The sequence below is a fragment of the Labrus bergylta genome, chromosome 6, assembly GCF_963930695.1.
Source record: "Labrus bergylta chromosome 6, fLabBer1.1, whole genome shotgun sequence".
NCBI classification, from domain to species: Eukaryota; Metazoa; Chordata; class Actinopteri; order Labriformes; family Labridae; genus Labrus; species Labrus bergylta.
In genome coordinates, this window is record NC_089200.1 from 20,780,508 (window position 1) to 20,796,726 (window position 16,219).

Below are 16,219 nucleotides of genomic sequence, written 5' to 3' on the forward strand. Positions count from 1 at the left end.
ATAATATTATGATTATTTATAAGAGATTTTGTCACAATTTAGAATTAGAGCAGCTCTTTTTTTCTAATTCATAAAAAGTTGAATGTGAATGTCTGGAAAACTTATATTACATCCATTCACAATCTGTAGAGACATTTGGAAAATTAGAACGGCTTAAAAAGGGCAGTCATGAGATAATAAACAGTAAGTGATTTGTCATGTTGGAACCATGACTGCTGAAGTATGTTTTGGAAATGCATGTAGATATTTCACAAGATACATCAATAGTCTTGTTATGAGTCGGGGTTGTAATAGATATTGAAATGTTCCAATTTTGTGTGTTGGACTGAATAGTTTTTTTTTTGTTTTTTTTTGTTTTTGTTTTTTTCCAAATTGGACCAAGACTTTTTTTTTTTTAGAATGATTGACCTCAAATCATTGCTTTGATCCTCATTAGATTCCACTCTAGGTTTAACAAAAGTCTCCATCCTCTTCCTTTGGGTTTTCCCACATTAGGTTGTCTCAGTCTTTAAAGGTTCATGTCGTGTTCCAGCAGTAGAGCACATTCCTGCCAAGCATTCGGTTTTACACCTGTGACTACCTAGTGAGGAAACATTAGGAGGAAGAGTGGCGGGTAACTCTGCCGACTGCATGAACAGAAATAGCTCCTGCTGACACATTGAAGAGAACTGTAGACAGACACATACACACTAACAGTGTACTGTGTCAATTACTGTGTGACCTCAGAAAAAGAAAAACAAAGCAGCATCTTCCTCCATGTTTTCCATCCCAATTCTGGAGCCAGTTTCCTGCAGACTGATAACCTTTCTATTATCTACAAACAGGGAGGTCAGCCCTGGAGGGAGAAATATGAAACTGTGTGTTGCTCGGCCTTCTTGGAAAATATTAATGTTACGGTAAAAGGCCTTAATGACATTTCACATGAAACAGACCTTCTGTATAATGGGCCATTCTTTGTCTAGTTTGAGGCCTTGTTATATTCTTTACTATCCTGATGAACATAAAAAACTTCTCATGAGGTTAAATCCTTTTTATACAGTGTTTTTTACTTGTGCTTTTGAAGTAAGCATTTCAAATTGTTTTCTCTCGACATATTAAAATGCCATAATGAAACACATTTTTATTTTACTATGAAGCCATGACCTGTTGAAGCAAGAAATGTGCCCTTAACTATAGCTTTCATATGTAGAGTCAAAAGAAAGATCAAATAAGTTTTCTTTTTGAATTTTTAATAGAATGCTTATTGATTTTAAGTGACAACTAATGTGCAACACATTACAGCTAAATTATTTATAATATTTAATTATATCTGCAATGAAATTACTTTCGTAGTTCAATTACATATTCTTTATCAATATACAGTATTAGGTAACATTTAAGTTAAAAAAGAATGTAGTCATTTTCTTTTGCCAGAGATAAGTGGATCCCATGGTGCCTGGCAACATTGCCTTCCATAGAGATTTTGGACCATGATGTAAAGCAGGGGATTTAAACAAAAATGTTTTACATAAAATTACCTCCAGATTCAGATAAGATTATCAGTTTGAAAGCTGTACTCTCTAGCTTTACAAGTGAACAGTGAGTACAAGTACAATCTGACTTGAGTGAGCACTAAGTGATTCAATGTAAAATATTTTAAAAAGTTAAAAGGATCTTATCCCTAAATTGATGGATGGTTAGACCGGTTTATGGACATCATACTCTTACCCAGGTTAACATACAATAACTTCAGAGTCCCCAGGACACAACTAAATGTGCCATGCAGCATCGTCTACCTCAGAACAGAAACACCAAGTTTCTTTTCCATAAAACCATCTTCTTAAAAGATGTTCATCAGGATTTGTAAAAAAGCATGAAAATGGTTTTTCCTCCTAAAAATAAAATCTGTTAAACTCAAAATGCTGACTGTGAAAGAGCACTTGTTGTGATGCTGAGACATTAACTGTAGAGATACTGCACTGTGATCTCATGGACAGGGCAAGGAAAAATAAGTATCTTGGCGAACCATTAAAAAAAAAACATGTAAAAATGCCCCTCACCATCTGGAAACTAGACTTATATATTATTTTAATGTATAGATCTTTAAGTCATGAACTATACTGAATCAGGATCACCCTGCCTTGATGTTTTGGGAAGCATACTGCAATAAACTGCATGTACAGAGATAAGCATCAGTGTGGACTCCTGAATCCTAAACAAGAAGTAAGCCCCTTCCTGCAGGGACTACTGCTAACACCCCCAAAAGGATGATGATTTACTTCAATGGCCAAGATCTTAACAGGGAAACAATGAGACACTGATTTTATCATGTCTGTGGCCAGAGAAATTCCAGACTCTGAACAGCCAACATCATCCTTCTCTTAACTGATTTACATACAATCTTAATTTCCCAGAAAGGCTTAACTATTTTCTATGTGCTTGCATGGGCCTGCAATAGATGTTTGCTTAAATCATGATCATCAGATATGAGAGTTTATAAACCAGAGTAACTAGGATTTCTAAAATATTTGCCTCAGCTTAACGCTCCTCTTAGTTCTGAGAGAATATAAATTATTTGATAATTTACTCCTCACACTGATACCAAAACGACTACACGCCTTAGGTAGCCAAATGAGGTTTACCTATCATCAAAGTTATCCGCTTAATTATTTAGATTACTATACATAGGTACAATATCAGTATTTTTTTTAAATCATTACCCCTGCCTATACCTGCAACTCCTAAAATACTTGTTGATGGTGTTTCGTATTGATCTTTTTAAAAAATCCTATCTCAATTATTTTAGAATTATGCTTGAATGAAAAAAACACAAAACACAGTGCAGATCTAAATAAATGGGGCTTTTTAAAACAAAAAAAATCCATCTCAATATCATCAGTATCTCATTTCAGTTGCCCCAATTTTCTAAGAGTTGCAAAAGACGAAAAAAAATGTTAAAAAAAAAATCTTATGCCTTTAATTTCATCGTTACCGTTGTTTTGTTCAGCGCTTTAAAGTCATTTGTTCGGTCATTGGTCAAAAACATTGGCAAGCAGCGTCTCTACCAATCACAGTGACGGCAGAGGAATAGCTTTCACACAACGTCACTTCCGGCTCAAACGGCAGCGCGCGGTTTATGTTTACCACAGTGGACTATCGACTGCTGTGTTTTTCCTTTAATGAGAAGTGCCTTTTTTTTAGTGGTGAACAATAATGTAATGTTGATGTTGAGAGGAAAAAAATCCTTGTAGGGACGTTTGTGTGATATTATGCTTCTCAACAGAAGGCACAGAGCATCATTAATGGTAAGACTCTACACGTAGTATCCAAATATTAAGTAACGTTACCATGCTAACGATAATGTGATATGTAGCCAAACATGAGCTCCCGTCAGTCAAAGCGACATCTTATAATATCCTCTTTTTAGAAGAAAGCTCATTAAAAGCTAGTATACTAAATGACTTCCATTTGAGTGACTCACTCTGTGACATTTCTGTAAAAGTTTCTCTCGTTCGGACAGTGATTATCCAGACTTCCTCCAGTGACTGCTGTCATCATGTCTCAAACCAACACTTCCCTCCTGGACGAGGTGGTGCAGTGGAGTCAGGAAACCTGCCGACAGCAGCTCAAGTCTGTCCTGCCACAACTTGCCATATCCTCCGAAACGAAAACTCATGTGCACAGTCTCTGGGATTAAGAACACAATAACAAAACAACATTTTTTTTAGAGGGAGGTGGTGGGCATTGTATCACAAGTAATACTTTTAAATTGGGCTAATGTAAAATGATTTTGGGGTGAAGCTAATGCTTTTCACGCTTTTCCCAAACTATTGTCATCCTGGCATATTTGTCAGCTTTATACAGTGGAAATTAAGTGACTGTTGTTTTCCTTGACTCTTTGCACTCTTTGCATTATAAGTCGGAGAGTTGGGATGAACATATACGTAAGTAACTTAATTGCAAAATGTGTTATCATAAACTGTTTTCTTTTGGACCTTGAGTTGATATTTGATCCTAGTATGACCTTAAAGACCGAACATCCCTACAGGTATTCTGAAGATAATTACAGACATGTTCCTCCCTCACATTGGCTTGTCAGAGTTGGAAGATGAGTGCTTCTCCAAAATCTTACCAAAGGTAAACAACTTGACGAGTGCATACAAGTGTCTTCAGGATCTATTATATGAATACTTTTAGCAGCATTTGTTAAATCATACTGATTGACTTCTGTTCTGTGTCCTTTTCTGTCACATTGTTTGCAGGCAGTTACCATGTTTGACAGCATGATGAAAGAAATCTTGGACCAGGTTGGAGGGCTGTCGAGTCAAAACACAGAACTGTGTGCCTCACTAAGGAACATCCTGCAGGTTCTCTTGTTATTGCAAAGGCTGTTTAATCCCTATTCATATAATTGCTAACTAACAAGTTTATGCTAAGTATGATTTATTCTATAAAAACTGGTGTCTGTCTATTTCAGGCAATGATGCAGATAATTGATGCCCTATCCTGTTGCGTGCGTCACATTGGCACATTTGAGGAAGCTCCTGACCTACATTCAATCCGTTCATTACCTACATGTATCCTGAAAGTCCTGAGAGAAACCTTTCAGCACTGCAAGGTTGGTTTAGTTCAAAAGTGGTTGTAATGAGTCCAGTATAACTGTATAAAGGTCACTAACAATCTGTAGTGCATGTTTATTGTGTAGTGTATTCAGATCTGACCTTACATGTTGCAGAAATAAGTTCTAAATTGGCATTTTGTTTTAGTATTACTTTAAAAACTTTAAAGAAATTATCAGCATTTATTTCTTTTTCAAGGCAGGGGGCTTATTGTGCCTCTATTTCGAGATAGGACAGTAGATAGAGAGAGAGTGCGAGGAATGATAAGTGGGAAAAGAGTTACAGGTCTTATTTGAACACGGGCTGCCTGCTTGATGGACTACAGCCTCCAAGTGCGCGCACTAACCACTAGGCTATCGATGTTCCATCAGCATGTATTAACCATTTCAAAAGTTGGTGCAATTTGGAATTGAAAATAAGTCAAAGTCAGAATTTTGAAATTTATTTTTTGCAGTACAGTTGTTCCTAGAGCAGGTAATATGTGCCTACTCCTCATTTCTTTTAATTGTGTCTTTACTTACCACAAGTATAATCTCATTAAATTAAAACTGCTGTGAAAAGTATCATAAAGCAGGAAATGGGGCCAAGGCAACACAAACTAAGACAAATGTTTTTTTCTGACATATCCGCCGCCAGCACCGAGGGGCCACGCGGCCTCGGGTGCGGGGATCTCAAACCGGTAATGATCCTTCCGCAGGTTCACCTACGGAAACCTTGTTACGACTTTTACTTCCTCTAGATAGTCAAGTTTGATCGTCTTCTCGGCAGACCTTACCTTCTAGAAGAAGCCTCGGTCATGCATTTAGGTTTTTACAGTTTTCAGTTTTAACCTCTAGAATTTCAGCATGCCAACAGTTGATTTGGTGAAAGAGTGGGTCTTGTGAGGATAATATTTATTTTACATATGTAAATGTGAAATTACAGTGAAAATGTTTAGCTTAAACAATGCATGTTTTTTACCTTGTCATCAGGAGAGTGAGGTGCTTTACTGTGGCCGTCTGTCCCTGGTGGCTGACCTGCTGCAGGGACTCTTTAAAGAGGCTTACTCACTCCAGAAGGGTTTGTTGGAGCTGCTGGACAGGATCACCCTCGACAGCAATGCCTCAGAGGAGGAAGTCTCTGATATTATAACAGGTCCGTCTAAACTGGAAAATTCTGGCTTCTGTCTGTTTTTCACCACCGCACACTTGTTATCAAGCACCTCTGTTGTTTTATTTATCAGTGTTTCCCCCTACCATTATATTAGGGGGGCGGCACGTCCCTGGATAGAGTCTGTAATCAGGGAAAGAAGTCATTTAAGGAAACCTTTCCGATAGAAAAGGACAGCTGTCATTAAAAGTAACCCATGAACACCAAGATTCCTTCAAGTGTTTGTGTCGGCGTGTCCCTCCCCAACGCTGTAAACCTAGGGGAAACACTGCTTGTACATCTTCAATGTATCTTGAATGCACTGTAATTGTTTTTCACTCTGCTCAGTGATTCACAGCCTCCTGGATATCTGCTCTATCATCTCCAACCTGGACATAGCCCTGCATGCAAACACGTGGAAATTCCTCATCAAGTACGGAAAGCACATTCACGTTGACACTTGTGTTCATCATGTCGTATTGTCCTGTCTTATTGTTGGCCATGCTATGAATGAAATTGTTGTGAGAGTTGATCAATTTAAAGGTTAATTTAATTAAAAGTGACTCACTATAAGTGGTTATTACTCTGCTCAGACAGAGTTTGAAATACCAGACGTTGGTTGAGGAACATCTACATCACGAGGACATTAGCAAAAGCCTGTGTGACAACCTGTTGGCATGTTTCTACAACTGTGTGGAGCTGGCTGAACAAATGAAAAATGCTGGTCTGCAGGTAAGAAAGCTCTAATTTGTGAGTATGAACTTAATTCTATAGGATTTTTTTGGCATTTTGTTTGACTAGAAAATTCATGTAAGAAAAATTCAAAAAAGTACAGTGCAATGTATCTTTGTCTATTCAATCCTGATACCAACTAGATCAGCTCCACAGTGTATGTCTATGAGCCAGTTTTTAGATATTGTGTTCATGGAATACTTGCTCTTGTTACTATTGTGTCTTAATGCTCTGTCGATCTTTTTAAGGAGGCAACACAAAGTCCAGAGTTCAAGCTGTTCCAGAAAACTGCAAAGATGTGTCGATTCTTTGCCAACACTCTGGTTCATTACCTAAAAGTACTTTAAATTAGGATATCTAACTATACATTTTTCCTCCACATCTACATATTTAAAAAGAATAATAATCTACTTCAGAAACAAAAAAGCAGCTGAATTGAACTTTGACCTGCTTTTTTTTTGCAGGAATTCAAATGTTTCCTGACAAAGTTTTGCAGCTTTTTTCACCAACTCTACCTCCAGATTATCAGGTACGCTTGATTTGGCTGTGATTATTAAGAAGCTGTTTGAGATTATAATTTATCCTTTAGAAGAAAACTGTTTTTCTGATGTGTCTTCTGTCTTTCAGTAAGTTCCCGCCCAGTTTGTGTGCACCAACTCTGCCCATGGCTCTGTCTGAGGAGCTGAATGCAGCCGCTATGGTTCCCATGGATGCCCTCCTGCTACAGCTGCTGCCACTAAGGCCCTTTGCAGAAGTTGTTCTCCTCAAGGACCAACGTGAGTTTATAGCACTGACCTCAGAGGGTTCTTATTCAAATATGCTGTGCCCCGATATATGAATGATAGGCTGTATAAAATGTTGTTTGTTGCATCTCTGCAGTCTTCTGCCTTCAAGGGCCCTATTGTCTACTGGTGCAAAACATATCAGCGTGCAGTGCAGGCGTCTATCCTATTTCACACCTGATGCCGTTGTCATTTTTTTGCCCAGGGTCACAGCTGTACAATAGCCAATGAGCTTGTGCCCCCGTTAGCGCCCAGGGGTGTGGTGGACTTAAAATGAGGTGTGGTCAGGCTCAAAAGTTGCACGTTCCTTACTGGAGGACACAGACAAAGACTGCGCATTAGACCCCCCCTCGAACTTTGTCTAAAGTCTTTGGTGCAATATGTTCCTTTTATTTAGAGGATGTGATACACAATATCAATTTCACAACACACTTCTATTGACCTTGTTCCACACACACACACACACACACACACACACACACACACACACACACACACACACACACACACACACACACACACAAATACACAGTTTAAAGAGCCCATATTATGCCCTTTTTGGGGTTCGTATATTTAATCTATGTACCTCCTTTTGTACGTTCACAATAGCTAAAGTTCGAGTCCTTGCTCCCTCTCCACTCTGAGTCTGTCAGCTACTCTCTGCTGAGCCCAGACTGTTAGACCCCACGTGGGCCAAGTCTGCTCTGATTGGTCTGCTGATCCACTCTGTCGTTATTGGTCAGTTGCTCAGCACGCTTCTCTGAAATTTCAACATGAGCTGCAGGGTTTGCCACAACAAGCCAATGGGCTTAGATCAGTGATCTCACACTGACAATGACACAGCACTGACAAATTTTTACGTGCAGCTAATGCTACAGCTAACAGGAGGAGGTAGGAGAAGCTGCGTTTCCGCGGACTTTGAATTTTTGCACATAGATGTGCCTAAACATGCACAGGACACTTGGAAAACACACTAAAGAGCATATAAAACCAGAAAAGGTGTAATATGGGACCTTTAGTATCATGGCACTTCCTGATACAATCAAATTGAGTTTTTAACAGAACACTAGGCTGGGTCTTTATTTATGTGTGTTTCAAAGCCTGTTTTGTTTTATACACACAGAACCCATGCAGAGAACACACAATCTCATGCAACAGCGAGTTGGATATATATTAACTCTTGAATATAACTATGAGTACCACCAACAATGAAGCCCACTGCTATTATGACAGATTGTACAGTGTACATTACAAACGCACCAGAGAATACAGCCAAGGAATCCAGAGAAAACAAGTAAATGAATATTAAGCAGCCTATCTTTATTTGTTGTTGTGCACACAGAACATTAGTAAACATAGATCCTGTTTGATCTTGTCTGCATAATCAAGCAGCTTCATCAAACCTCTTTGTTCCCTGTGCCTCTCTTAGCGACAAGATTGTGCACCACCTATATCAAAGTGTGGTCAAACATGCCCTGAATCTCTTTGCACCAAGCACTTTTCAACAAAAAGGCCCTAAAAAGGTTTATACACTGAAGAAATATCTGATTATTTGTATCTTTAAGAAAAAGTGATTGCATTCTAAGTAAGGTAAGTATTATGTTTCTACTTGTCTGCAGAGCTAAGTCCCGAACATGAGCTCCCTCAGTGTCTTCTGCTGGTCAGTGTCCTGGGTAAGCTCAACTCCCAACCAGAGGAGGTGCTGCAGCTCTGGTACACTGGCAGCCAGTTCTCAGAAGAGACACCAAGGTAATACAATCTTTGAAATGCACAGTTTTAATTTCAGTTTTACTGTATAATACTTTTAGCTCTAAAATAACTGATTATATAGGATTTTGATGACATCTGTTGTGGTTAGATTCTAAATGAGTTTTTCAATAATTGTAGAGCACAAGGACTAGCTGTAAATGTAAATAGATCGTTTTGCATTGCAGTGCAGATCTGAAATAACTAAGATGAGCTATGATAGTCATTTAACCCTGGTTCCAGAGACTAAATCATTTATTTTTAGATTGGTGTCTTGTGTCTTCAGTGCACCAGGGAGCTCCCGTTAAAGGATTTATTTAGCAACAAGTGACAGATAAAGCCATCATGTTCCCCCTCAGATTTGAAATTGTATTTGTGAGTCCCCATCTTAAATATACTTTCAAGCATGTTGGCTCAAAATGTCACTTGTTGCTAAATAAATCATTTAACAGGATTTATGTAGGCGCTGGTGTGAAGCTCTTCTTGCTTCTTTATTTCTGTTCGTTTTGGATCCAGCTCCCACTAAGGGATGTTCGTGTCTGTTTTTGATTTTCTGTCATGTTCATCTGTAACATAGCAAGGAAGTTTGCAAATGAGGCATCATAGATACGAGCTATGAAGTACTCGTAGAGTTGAATATTCAATATTCACAAATAAATGCTTTGATGGCTACAGTATATGAAGATGTATGTTTCAGTCAGCAGTTCTAAAAAAGGGGGTCTTCTGTTATTAGATATGTATTAGAAGTATTTTCTTAATCTCTCTCTCTCTCTCTCTCTCCCTCTCTCTCTCCCCCCTCAGGCTTCCTCTCTACCAGGCCTTGTTCACTAGTTCAAGGGGATGCTATATTGAACGTCAGTTCCCAGTGCTCCTGCCAGGGGTTATGATGAAGGGTCAGGCCCAGGTCAAGGTCACTCTGCACCAACACATCTGTGTGCAACTCTGTGCCAACGTGGCTGCACTTCCTCCAGTGTTCTTCCCTGTACTGGTGAGTACAACATAGCTACAACATACATTGTGTCTTCAGCAGCATTAGTAGACATGACTGAAAGCTGTTTGGGTTATATATTTATTTTTCTAAATATTTATTTATTGTGCATTTTGTGCCATTTTTTTTAATTAGAGAAATAGGACAGTGGATATAGTTGTAAATCAGGGAGAAACAGAATAGGGAATGACATGCGGGAAAGGAGCCACAGGTCGGATTTGAACCTGGGCTGCCCGCTTGGAGGACTACAGCCTCCATACTTGGGGAGTGCGCTCTAGGGCCCTAGGGTTATCATTTTTATTTGTTCAATTCAAGTTTAAGACATCATCTCTGCCGAATACTTTATCAAATGGACAGCACTGTTGTTTTGGTACCAAATACTGTTGTCAAAACGCTGCAGCTTCACATCACAGTCAGCTTTTCCCCTTGATTTTTAAAAGCACTTTCTAAATAAAGAAAAAAGTAGTTCAGGCACCCGCAGCCAATAATCACAAATGTTTGAATGAAGCTGGATTTATTCCAGTTGTAGTTGTGTGGTTCTTGATTAGTCAGGGCTGACCTTCTAAAAGCCTTCAAAGATACCAGGATGTTTTTTCAATCAATCAGCCGTCTTTAGTCTTGGATCTGACCTGACCTCAAAACCCCTCTGAGTGCTTGCCATGACTATATATATCACTTTCTCAGTTTTTTCACTAACTAAAAACATTTCTGGTGGTCTTTCGCTTGACATTTTGGCAAATATTTTTGTCTAGACTGCTCAAACTGATGTGCAAAAAGGTTAAGCATGACTTTAGTTTGACTCTTTTGTTTGGGTTATTTGTGTACTTTAGGTCTTTAATCCATGTAATGTTTTAATGCAGGATTTCCCTTCATTCAATGAAAGTTATTCTTTCACTTCAGTTTCTCTTTTTCTGTTTCATTTTGTCAACTTTGTTGTTTCTGCCTCCAGTGTGACTCTATCCTCTTGTGGTCTGACTTCCTGTCTCCTTTATCATTCTTTTTTCAGGAGCGTTGTTTAGTCAATGCTTTACTGCAGGCTGACACTCAGACAGCTTTACTGGCAACCGATGTGTGGTGCTTCACTGCACGGTGAGTGTGTTCACAGAAATCACCTGACTAGAAAAGTGTGATTTGAACCCTTTTTTTTTTTTCTTTTTTTTTTTCAACCTTTGCCGCTGACTTTGTCTTTCAGGTATGGAACAGCAGAACTTTGTCTCCATCACGTCCTCCTCATTGCTCAGCTGGTGGGTGTAAACCAAGTAAACAAAAGACATTTGAGAGAATACATCTTTGTGGTTCTTTCTGTTTTGATTTGAAAGAAAGGTCAAAGCATTAATCAATTAGTATATTTTACATACATAGTTGACAGAACCTCATCATCAGCACTTCGATAGAAACCACAAGGTCATTGCTGTTTCTCATTGCTGTGGCCTTGTCCTCAACTTTCCCAAAAATAGCTTTTAATCCCCTTAATCTCCCTCTGTAGGGTTATGGAGAAGTAAAGGGTCCTGCCTGTTCACTGTGGCACCCCAACAGAGGTGACAATTAATGTTGCTGGACACCTTTTCATATCCTGTTTGGTCATTATGTAATCAGGTTGAGCCTGATCCCACTCTATTCCTTAAACGCCACCCTCCATCAGTTCTCCAGCCTGACTTCCTGGTGCTTCTTCTCCTCCTGTGCCTTCACACTCATGTTCACTCTCTTTCTCACCTCCTCTCTGCTTCTCCCTCTTCTCCTTCAGGTGAAAGCTTGCAGCACCGAGTGTTACCAGTTGTTCCACCTGGGCCTGCTGCTCAAACGCATGGTTTTCCTTATGACGCCAAACCACCAGGTTAGAAAGCCTGGTAAATGAAATACAATTAAAAAAAGGAATTTCAAATTACCTCTGCGTTTCAAAATACTCACAAGGTCCTCATCGTTACTAACGTCACTCTTAAAAGTTAATTATAAAGGTATCTGGTATATCATTAACATTTTACCTACTTACATGTGACATGAATATCAATAAATGAAGAAGCAGCAGCCTCACTCTAAGAACTTTTTATTTTTGTCATAAGAGCAAACTGACTGTAAGAAACTCTCAGTCTATAGCCTTTTATTTCTGGCCTAGAAGAATGCTTGCTTGTGTATAAATAAAAACACATTCATATCTACAAGATTATAACTGTGAGACAAGGTTGTTTTTAGTTAACTGAATGAGTCTCTTTGTTGTTTCCAGATGGAGCTGGTGATGCACTTCCCACCATCTGAGGTGGAAAACCTCTCAATATGGAACCACGTCCTCGTCAGGGCTCTGTCATGCGATGCTCGTCACCGTGTAGAGACCGACATCATTGGCCTTGCTCAAAAAGCTCTGACTGACTGGCAGAACGGGGGGTACAAACTAGGACAAGTGGACAAAGTGGTGAGGACTGCGACAGATATTATTCTTAGCAGAGGTCTAACCATCCTTAATCCCAAACTATCATGATTAAATTTGCTTTCTGCTACAATGAAGGACCTTGTTGTGTTTTCTGGCCTTGTGCAATTAAGTTCGAGAGTGGAGAGATGACAAGTTGATAAGTTTGTTCTCACAGTTGAAAACAGATGGCTCAGATAAAATTATTTTCAGTGACCTTTCTCCTTTGCTGTGTGTGAAATTGAAGTGCTGACTGGAGTGAGTGCCAAAATTGTCATTGATAGTGGCACAAATGAGGCTACTTTCTCCTGTGTATGTCCTTCCATTGTTTTTTTTGTTGTTTTTTTTTTAAAAATTGTATCACCTCCTTTCACCTCCTCACCTTTGATCGTGATGGCTATGATTTGACACGGAATACATTACCTCAATTGTATTTTAAGCATTATTGTGAATATAATCAAAAGCTATCAATTGAGATGGAGTGAACATTTAGTCTTCACAGTTTTGTAATTTTATTATTCTGGTTTGTTTTGGAATATGACACATTGAAGGATGTAATTAAAATACATTAAATGCTCCCTCAGTGAGCTTTGTAAAAAACATTTTGGATGTTGAAGTAGTCTTGCCCGTTAACAATCAGTCAGATGTAGGCCAGATTGGATGAATACAGCCAAAACAAACCCACACAATGTGAGGAAGCAACGGGTGGTTTGTTTCAAATGGAAAATGTGTGCAGACATCGTTTTTACAAAGTCCCTCTTGTGTCCAGAATGGGGCGCTGTTACCCCTCCTTGTGGTGATTGGAGGGCAGTCATCTCCTGAGGAGCAGTGTGTCCTGTCCTCAGTGAGGATTATCACACAGCTCTGGTTAAGGATGAGTCCAGAACAGGTGAGATCCAGATACACACCTATACAGCTGGAGCATCAATGCATTATTGTCCATTGAACCTGTTGTCCTGCAGGCGAAAACCCACTCTGTGCTCCAGTGTACTCTGCAGCTGCTCCTCTCTATATCAGCCATTTTAGTGAAAGACATTGAACATCAAGTCATTCTGCAGGTATGATCATGGTTTTCACATTTCACAGTATAAAGATGAAGAATTGACAGTGCTTTAACCTGTGTGTTTACGTGTGTGTCCCAGGCTCTGTTGTGTGTGGAGACCATGGTGTCTCAGAAGTGTACAGATCAGCTGCTGCTGGCTGCTCTGACATTTCTCTGTTCCCTAGGGAAGATCTTTATTCCTCCGGACAGCCAGGTGAACTGTTTGTTAATAAGGATGTCATGTTTTGGTTCGTCACACTTCTCACTAATAGTTTTTCAAGGAAAATTATTTCACTTCTGTTTTTATTTGAAGCTCCTTCAGACATCTTTTTACCTTGCAACATCCACAAGTCCAATCTAACTAACAACAACATAAACCTAGTCTTTTACATGTCCATGAATTTAAAACTCAGCTGTACTTTGAGTATTTACTTCTTGTGAGGTGCTTTTTTTAAAGACTAAATAAATTGTTTGTGAAATAAAAGTTTATAGCAGCAGGTAAAGTTGATGTTCTATGACATGTAAATATAACAGTGTTAATGTGTTGTCTTTTTCCGACCAACTTTTATGTTCCACAGAGTCAAATTCTGCCAAGACTGAGCCACCTGTTTGGAGTCGTGTTGTCTGAGAGATCCTGGCTGCTACATCAGCACGCTCTGGAGGCCTTTTCTCACTTTGCAGAGGTGTGGCAGGAACGTGTTGGTTAACTTAATGTTACAGTAGTGTACAAAAGTTCAAACTTTAAAAACTAGTTTAAAAAACTAAAATGTTTTCTTTTTGTAATCAAGATTACAAACCACGAAGAGGTCATTTCCCAGAGTTTGTGTGAAGAAGAAACAAAGACAAAAGTCGTGAACTACCTTAGCAAGGTAAGAGTTATTAACATATTAGACTGAAGACCAACCTTTGATCAACCAGATGCACGTAAACTCTGTTTTTTTTTGTTGCAGACTGTGAATGCACAGGAAGATGTGGCGTCGCAGCTGCAGAGGCTCAGGCTGCAGACTGTTGTTATTGAGCAACACAACAAGAGGCTGGAAAACAACAAAGAAAGTGCTTCTGACAAAGTGGCTGCTCAAGTCATTGCAGATCCAGAAGTGAGTGTTGTCATTAGAGAATTTAATGTGATTGAAATAACTGGCCAGAAATTAATTAGGGACATAATGTCCCTAATTAATTTCTTGTTTCAAATGGAAAATCACCATAATGGTGATGAGTGCAGTAATACATGGAACCAGTATCTTGTGTACCTAATTGTACCTCATGGTAGTTTTCTTTGACCTTATAAATATCATTATAGTATCAATTGGTGTGATTTGCATGTTGCATTCCTTATGTTGAATATTTTTGATTATTTAGTCTGAACGTTATTCAGTCATAACACCAGTACTGTAAAAACATGGATTCATTGAGCCAGATACTTCAGAAAAGCTCTTCACTAATATTCTAGTCAGCAAGTCAAAAGTCATGTATTTTGTACCAGCTAGTCATCCTCTCACTCAGTCATCTTGTGAGAACTTAATCAACAAACCCATAAATAATTTTTCCTTTGATTATGCCTCCCCTGTCAGCCATGCCCGAAAAGAGCTCGTCAGGAGACCAGTGCAGAGGAGGAGTACAGCCGCTACATCCAGATCGCTGAGAGTGCCCTGAAAGCCCTTCACACTCTTATTGAGGGTAAGGCTAACTCCACTTCACCACCTCCACAGTGGCTGGAGTCCAGACTACAGGAGCTGCAGAACCTCATAACCAGCATCAGTACAGCTAGACCCAACACCTAGCTGATCTGGTTTCTTTTGAGTACTCACAACTTCTTTACTGTACAGAACATCTTCATCAGTCTCTGTACACATGTTGCTGCGGTTTAAAACTTTCCCTTTCCTTTTTTAACTTGTCTGTGGTCAGTCACGTTTGTTCTTGTTTATTAAACTTTTTTGAATATAGAACATGATTCATTTGTTTTTGTTAAACAGTAGTCTTCACTATCATGTGCTATTAGACATCCCTCTATTAAGTCCCTTTTTATCTGTTGCTCTAATAAAAGTCGATGGGTGCGTTGGAATTGTCATTTTTGCTTAGGAACGTTCCTAACTGAGTGAAATGACCCCGAAGCATTTAAGTGGCGGCCATGATAAGAGCCGTTCGAATTCTCTAAAAGCTAAGGAAAGGTGCATCAATGCTTCCTATATAACCTCCTTTAGAATAGGATACACTGGACCATCCTTTACCAAAGGAGATGACAGTTCCTTCTCTGTGTATACAAATGAGTTTAGACTCCAAGACTCAGATTTTAGCTTATTCAAATATGCTGATGATATGGCACTTGTTGGTCTCCCATGTGCAGGGGACACTAAAGGAGAGAATATATTTTAATCATGTAGCTTCGCTCCAGAACTGGTGTCTATCGAGTGCTTTACAGATAAACATTAGTAAAACTAAAGAAATGGTTATATCCAGTAAAAACAATATTTCTGACTCCTGCCTCACAATCATGGGGGAAGTTGTTGAAAAGGTAAACTGCTTTAAATATTTAGGAACTTACATCGATAGTCACCTCAAATTCATAGATAATACAGACTATGTCTTTAAAATAGCACTGCAGAGGCTACACCTACTTAAGAAGCTGAATGAGTTTGGGGTGAGTAAAAAGATTCTTGAAATGGTGTATAAGAATCTGGTAGAAAGTATTTTGTCTTTTAACATGGTCGCATGGTACGGGCATTTAGATGTTAAATGTAAAAGCAAACTGACAAGAGTGGTCAATACCGCTAGTAAAATCATAGGGAAACCACAGATGCCACT

General features: G+C 39.0%; 1 protein-coding gene across 2 annotated transcripts; it reads left to right on the top strand.

Annotated features, from left to right (window-relative positions):
• The first annotated feature begins 3,085 nt into the window (after positions 1–3,085).
• On the top strand, positions 3,086–15,363 carry firrm (fignl1 interacting regulator of recombination and mitosis). Of its 2 annotated transcripts, none has more exons than XM_065955970.1 (25): positions 3,086–3,284; positions 3,482–3,630; positions 3,883–3,923; positions 4,028–4,116; positions 4,242–4,346; positions 4,457–4,597; positions 5,570–5,732; positions 6,075–6,159; positions 6,320–6,458; positions 6,707–6,796; positions 6,923–6,987; positions 7,086–7,234; positions 8,860–8,989; positions 9,788–9,974; positions 10,981–11,063; positions 11,167–11,218; positions 11,719–11,808; positions 12,196–12,381; positions 13,145–13,264; positions 13,338–13,433; positions 13,518–13,631; positions 13,996–14,100; positions 14,206–14,286; positions 14,368–14,514; positions 14,989–15,363. In XM_065955970.1, exons 2-25 carry the CDS (start codon positions 3,536–3,538, stop codon positions 15,196–15,198), a joined length of 2,763 nt encoding a protein of 920 aa, XP_065812042.1. In that variant the 5' UTR covers positions 3,086–3,284; positions 3,482–3,535; the 3' UTR covers positions 15,199–15,363. The 2 variants fall into 2 exon arrangements, with proteins under 2 accessions (XP_065812042.1, XP_065812043.1); XM_065955971.1 differs by having other exon boundaries at positions 3,500–3,630.
• Positions 15,364–16,219: the final 856 nt, after the last annotated feature.

Coding starts and splice junctions, on each gene's coding strand:
- firrm (XM_065955970.1), top strand. CDS start 3,536: ATGTCTCAAACCAACACTTCCCTCCTGGACGAGGTGGTGCAGTGGAGT. Junction 13,434..13,517: donor AACATCAAGTCATTCTGCAG/GTATGATCATGG, acceptor TGTGTGTCCCAG/GCTCTGTTGTGTGTGGAGAC. Junction 14,101..14,205: donor CCTTTTCTCACTTTGCAGAG/GTGTGGCAGGAA, acceptor TTTGTAATCAAG/ATTACAAACCACGAAGAGGT.